Below are 7,317 nucleotides of genomic sequence, written 5' to 3' on the forward strand. Positions count from 1 at the left end.
GTGGATGACAGCTGTATTATACACCTGGCACCCTGCAAAAACGGTTTGTTAGCACATCGATCCTGGGCTGATGGGTGGCATGACAACTTGAGGCCTATCAATGCCCCCCAGGCCTGCCATGGCTGTCAGTGTATAAGAATAGAGATAATATGCTGCAATACAGAAGTGTTGCAGTATATTATCTTAGTAATTATAGTATCTCATGTTGATTGCTTTTAAAAATGGCGTTGTAAGAATCCGAAAAATCACTGCATCTTAAAGTACCAAACTATGCCGCTTTCCTAAAGGGGTTTTACCAGAATCATAAGTTATCCCCTATCCACAGGATATGGAATAACTTGATCAGTGGGTATCTGACGGCTGAGACCTCCACTGATCCCAAGAACAGGGGTCCTGTGTCCCCTGTCCTCCTCATTGTGGGCTTACTGCTCTCCCTGTAGATAGAAGGAGACTAAATGTACTGTTGTTTGTGCAAGCACGCTGCCGCTCCATTCATTTTCAATGGACTGTTGGAGATAACTAAACAGTAAGCACTTGGGTATTTCTGACAGCCCTATTGAAATGAATACAGCGGCAGATGAGAATGCTCACTTAGTACCCCATTCATTCTGATGTCAGTTTGGAGGGTGAAGTGATTGATAGATAGATGGGGACACACTCCCATTCTCAGGATCATTGGAGGTCTTAGCGATGAGACCCCCACCGATCAACAAGGTATCCCCTAGCCGGTGGATAAGGGATAACTTGTGATTCTGGTATAACCCTTTAAGGGGCTGAAATATAGTTCTGTACCAAATGAAGCAAATCCAACAATAACAATGCACCTTAAATGTAATACTAGAAGATAAATTCAGTGTAGACAAGAAAATAAAGGCTAGGATTTCATGTAATAAGGGGCTAAAAATTCCACACGACAACATTCAAAAGTAACGCTAAAGAAAGACATGAACAAATATACATATGCTTAGAGTCTTCTTTTTCTTATGTTCATGCATTTGCAAATCCAGAGCACGATGTGAGTGCTGAAATAACATTTCTTGTCACGCTGTCTTAATGACAATAAAAGCTGCATTATAGCACTTAGGAGTTTTCCAGGGACTGAAAAAAAAATAAGCTGTAGAATAGTGTAGGAAGGACTTTTATATGCAACATTACTTTGTGAACATAATAAAAAAAACTTACTTGTCTTTTCTTTCTACAGCTTGATGAAAACATGTTTTGATGAACTAAATCAAGGTAACACAAAGAACTGACCATTGTTGCACTGATCTACATACCAAGATGTCCTCTGAATGCCAAGCATGAAGATTAAGCCAAGAGAGAACCAAGAAAAGAAAATCGCCGGACAGTAACAGTGGATCAATAGCTTACTTTGACTGCTGTAAGAAGAGTTTTGGATGTTGCGTATGTCGATAATATTGAAGAATGTCGGTAAAATAGGTTGAATGGTATTTCTTGCTGCAGGTATTGACTCAACATCGGCTTTTTAATGGCATTGGCTTGTGTGTAAACATTCAATAAACCACAAATGGTTCCCTCCAAGATATTTTGGGAAAGGCAAGTCAACGGACAACATGGGGACTTAAATGGCCAAATTTGCTAGCAATAACTGACTTCTGAGATGATTTCTTTTTACAAGGCAATATGACTATAAATATCACCAGCATGGATGGAGACATGTTAATTGCAGAAAAAGATTCTTCTTTCCGCATCCTAATGGGTTGTTTGCTCTCAGTTCTAATACTTTCCACTCTGTTGGGAAATACTTTGGTCTGTGCAGCTGTCATCAGATTTCGGCACCTTAGGTCCAAAGTCACAAACTTTTTTGTGATCTCCTTAGCTGTTTCTGACCTTCTGGTAGCAATGTTGGTAATGCCTTGGAAAGCTGTCGCAGAGATTGCAGGATTTTGGCCATTTGGTTCGTTCTGTAATATATGGGTTGCTTTCGATATAATGTGTTCAACGGCATCTATTTTAAACCTCTGTGTCATCAGTGTTGACAGGTATTGGGCGATCTCTAGCCCTTTTAGATATGAGAGGAAAATGACCCCAAAAGTAGCCTTCATAATGATAAGTCTTGCATGGACCTTATCAATTTTGATATCTTTCATTCCTGTGCAGCTCAACTGGCATAAAGCAAAGACTACCAGCTTTTTCGATCTAAATATTACCTTCCAAGGTACCACAATGGATAACTGTGACTCCAGCCTAAATAGGACATATGCAATTTCTTCATCTCTCATTAGCTTCTATATACCAGTGGCCATTATGATTGTAACCTACACCCGGATATACAGGATAGCAGCAAAGCAAATTCGCCGTATCTCAGCTCTGGAAAGAGCAGCGGTACATGCCAAGAATTGTCAAAGCAGCACAGGCAATGGAAGTAGCATTGATTGCCAACAGCCAGAAAGTTCATTGAAGACCTCATTTAAAAGAGAAACAAAAGTCTTGAAGACGTTGTCAGTGATTATGGGAGTTTTTGTTTGCTGCTGGTTGCCCTTTTTCATATTGAACTGTATGGTGCCATTCTGTGATCCGAGTGTATCCACAAGTGGAGCAGAGCCATTCTGCATCAGTTCGACCACATTTGACATATTTGTGTGGTTTGGTTGGGCAAATTCCTCATTAAACCCCATCATTTATGCTTTTAATGCCGATTTCCGCAAGGCTTTCTCAACATTATTAGGCTGCTACAGACTCTGTCCTACATCCAACAATGCTATAGAGACAGTTAGCATAAACAATAATGGGGCAGTTGTCTATTCATGTCAGCAAGAGCCCAAAGGTTCAATTCCAAATGAGTGTAACTTAGTTTACCTAATTCCACATGCTATTATCTGTCCCGAAGAAGAAGTTATGAAAAAAGAAGAAGAAAGTGGTTTATCTAAGAGTATGGACAAGATGTCTCCTGCATTCTCTGGGATTCTGGACTATGATGCAGAAGTCTCTCTAGAAAAGATAACTCCTATCACGCAAAATGGGCAGCCCAAAACCTGAAAAATAGCTTAGGTGGGCCTATCCATTAAACTATGAATGATGGCTTCTAGATGAAGACAATTTCAGATCCTTGTTAGATATACCATCTGACTTTCAACTAGATTTTTAAAAATGCATTCCAATGTATTTTGTATACGTGTTTATTTTTGTGATGTTCACAGGGAAATAAGCTTATAAATACGAGGCCATTAGTAATTATTATCTAGATGGTGTATACAGTGTATACTGTATTATGAGAATGTGTCTTTGTTTCTTGTGCAGGCTTTTGACAGGTGCAATATCCTTCACTGACAATGTACATTGACTTGAGCCATTTTAAGTGTGCAAAGTTTTGGCATATAGACTAGAATACCTTGAATTACTAGATGAGAACAGTAAGCCCATTGGGTCAGGAGTCAATATCTGAAGTTTGTATGTCTGTCTTTACAACTCAAGAGTCTTGCTAGATCTGCGATAGATAAAGCCTTGAGATGCAATGAACTGAGTTTATTGGCAGATTTTTAAACATTTTGGATCATCAGGGAGACAGTATATAAAATGTATTTTAGTGTCAGCCAAATCAATGCCGTCCCCCTTTCCCCACTTCCGCTCTATCATTTCCAGTACAACAAGTACAACTTAAAATTACTTAATTCCCCCCACTCTAAAGTTAGGGACTAGTGGTTATCTACCCCAAATGGGAAAGAAGCAATATGTAATACCAGAACACTAGGCACTACTAACTATGGGGCTTGGCTCTAAGCAGCTAGCCAGACTTATTATGTTGCCGTCCATCACAATCAATAAGAAGGAATATTGGATGAATAATAACTATTGGAACATTTTAATAGAGTTGCTAAGAAATTTATTTTTCTACCACAGTATTTTCATTCAGTACTTAGTTCATATTGTGCAAGTTTCCTACAATTCCTGCATGAATTTGTTTTTGCCAAAGTCAGAAGTGGATCTTAAATAGAAGAAAAGTATAAAGGAAAGACTTAGGGTAAATAAAGGGTGTAAAGGATATATTATTCCCGCTGGGTGTAAACGCTGGAGATTTGACTTATGGAATCTCTGCACAGAAAATCTGCCGTATTTATAGCAGCAACATAGTGGATGAGATTTAATCAAATCTCACCCATATGGCATGGAGAAAGTTAGCATATACTTAACGAGAAAAAATATGCAATGGAGAGTTTAAATCTGTAGCATCTCAATGATTTGCTGCTGATTTTTACTGTGCATGTATGAAGGGTGAAAACTGGCAAATCTGTAGCATTTCCACACTGAAACTTCACTTTGTTGAGGTCTTGCCGCTGCAGATTATCAGTAGATTTGCTACAGATCTTCTGCTGAGGAAAAACCCACACTAGGTCTGCCCCATGGGAACAACCTTTAATAGTTCTCCTCGTTTTTGATCCAATCCCTCTTTGGGCTGAAAGAAGACACATTCAGAAATCAAATCAAAATAAAAATGTACTGTGTGAACAAGGTCTTAAAGAGGAATCCCAACTTCTACGATTATGGCAATTGATAGATTATACTGTTGTATTGCAACATAGTCTCACAGTGAATGTGACTCTCTTACAGTTCCTATTAAACTAATAGGACAGAATTTGCACTAGATAGGAGAATAGCTGAAGGTACTGCTGTAACTACTGAATGCTGTGGATCCTACATTTAAAGTTTTGGTGAGGGAAAGTTTGGTCTGCACTAGCAAAATATTGTTGGTATATAACATCCATATACTATTAAAGCGAGCCTCTAGTTTTGAGGCCAAAATTCTGTCCTAGTGAAGCATGGGGTTGAGGATATGTTAAATGCAATTGTTATTCTCTGCTCATCCCCTCTACTCTGCTGGTTTTAGGCCCCATTTTCAGCTGTTCAAGATGGCTGCAACAATTTTCCAATACCTAGTGCATACTGTGTGTGCACTGCTCCCTGATTGGCCATTGCTGAGCATATGAGCAACTCTGGCCAATCAGTGAGCAGATGTAGTGCATTGGTAGTCTAACTCTTCCAATGGATTGTGAGGGATTAGGTAGTCTGATGATCTTGGATGGCCAAAAATGAGAACCTAAACTTGTTAATCAGAAGGACAGGAGAAAAGAACAACTGCAAGTAATGTACCCCCCTCCCACTCTGGTCTTGAGACAGAGTTTTGTCTTGAAACCAGAGAGTCACTTTTTATGTCAGTTGTCAAATAATCTCTAGTGACAGAAACTTTTAAAAGCAGGTACCAGTCAACTTAGATTCCATCAACAAATATATATTTCCATATTGTGTTATTAATGTCTAATTTGTTCAAGGCTTGCATTCCAGTTTTAGATTTCAGTTTCACTTTTAGATCCATGATAAAGAAATGTATATGTTCAGCTTTCCATGTTCTCCTCTCTGGCACTGCAGTATTGAATGAGTGGGTTAGTAGTAGTGAATGTCCCCATTCTTTACCTGCACAATACATAGAAGAAACTATATTGACATCACAGATGAGTTATAACAGTCTTTGGGGGGAGTTTCAGGAAAGGCCATTTAATAATAAATTAGAGGGATCTGCCACTGTTCAGCTGTTTGCGAGGCGGCTGCACTTGGGCATGGAGGTCATTTCTGCCTGGGAGCAGACAGCTCCGTTTGCTCTGTAATGACCTGGCTTGGTATTTCAGTCCAAGTTCCCATTCATTTCAGTGGGCAATCGGACTGCAATACCAAGTTGGGACACTGTAGTATGAATAGAGCTTTTTGCTTCCATGTAGAAATCAGCTCCTTGATGAAATCCAGCGGCTCAGTGAACAGTTGATAGGTGAGGGTCCCGAGCAATGTCCTGCCAAACTGATATTGAAGGTCTATCCTGTGTCTATACTGATGTAACACAGTTATGTCTCACTAGTAGATTAGTGCGGTAGTGAGTTGCAACTCAGCTGCAACTCAGCGTGGCTACGTTATTTGCATAGTGCAGCTGCCATTCAAACTGAATGCACGTAGAATAGCTGCGTCTGGCAGTCTGCATTACAAATGTAGCGTGCCATCCTTCGAGTTATGTGCAGCATAGGTTATGCTTAGTTTAGCCATAGTTGTTACCCTTAGCAAGGCCTTTTAAATATGGGTTGATAACTAACAAGGATCTGGGAACAGGAAAAAAGTAGCACCCATTAAAAGAGCAGCCATGCTTTCAGTTTGGCCTACCGCTTAAAGGGGTTCTGTCATCAGAAAAAAAAATCCAATACTTACCTATTCCTCCCCAGGCAGTCTTCTTACCGCATCTTCTCTTCAGCGATCTTCTCCTGGCTCCGGGTTACCTCACCTCCAGTCCTTTTCTTCCGGTGATGAAGCATACATTGCCAGCATTCTGCTTCCTACAGGGCAATGCACTAGTGACGTAGCGTTCACTGCCTAGCAGGAAATCCCGAGACTGCACATGCGCACTGTCTCGCTGCAATAGTATATGAACACTCGTGGCGAGACAGCACTCATGTGCAGTCTCAGCAGTAGCTCGACATTCCCTGCTAGTGACACACTAGTGACATAGTGTACATTGACCTGCAGGAAGCTAAATGCCAAGAATAGACCCGACATCACAGGAAGAAGAGGATCTGGCCAGCTTGCGGTGAGGTGATCCGGGGGACTAGAGGAGCCAGGAGAAGATGCGGTAAGAAGATGGCCTGGGGAGGAATAGGTAAGTAATGATTTTTTTTCTAATGACAGAACCCCTTTAAACTCCGACGCGTGCCCAGAGATAATCTTCATTTACCATTCAGGTCTTACTAATATTACTCATTTCGTATGTTATTTGACGTGGTGTTCTTATAATTATATGGATCTTACAAATGGATAGTAAACTAGTTTTATATTTTAATGCCAAATTTTTGGACACTTTCAGGACTCTGTCGCAAAGTATAGCAAGAAAAATAGTTAAATCTAAGGATTTGTTAAGTACAAGATGACAGATTGTGTAAAGTATTACGTAAATGCCTTTATAATTTCACGTTTGAAAAACTAACGGAGCCTTATAGTAAGAGTGGGTATTTTTTTAAAGATTACCGAAAGATTATTGTAATCAAATACTACTATTATTTATGACTTTACATGAATATTTTTAAGAGATACAATGACTTACTTTAATTTAGCTTCTTTTAAATTTACTGTTTGTGACCGTTGTCTAAGGATTCACTTTTGCATTTGGTATTTTATAGATAAGAAATTATTTGCTCACGGCTGCCATCTGTATTTCTGTGATTTCTCTCTCAACTAGACCTTGTCTAAGTACAATATATTTGGTAGCTTCATGGTTGGTGTCTCATTACTGGAAATCAATGCTACAAGTAATACAATTTAATTCTA

General features: G+C 39.6%; 1 protein-coding gene across 1 annotated transcript; it reads left to right on the plus strand.

Moving 5' to 3' along the window:
• Positions 1-1,644: 1,644 nt before the first annotated feature.
• Positions 1,645-3,000, plus strand: DRD1 (dopamine receptor D1). The gene has a single exon (XM_066589826.1). It carries the CDS (start codon positions 1,645-1,647, stop codon positions 2,998-3,000), a length of 1,356 nt encoding a protein of 451 aa, XP_066445923.1.
• Positions 3,001-7,317: the final 4,317 nt, after the last annotated feature.

Source organism: Eleutherodactylus coqui, chromosome 2, assembly GCF_035609145.1.
Source record: "Eleutherodactylus coqui strain aEleCoq1 chromosome 2, aEleCoq1.hap1, whole genome shotgun sequence".
Classification (NCBI taxonomy): Eukaryota; Metazoa; Chordata; class Amphibia; order Anura; family Eleutherodactylidae; genus Eleutherodactylus; species Eleutherodactylus coqui.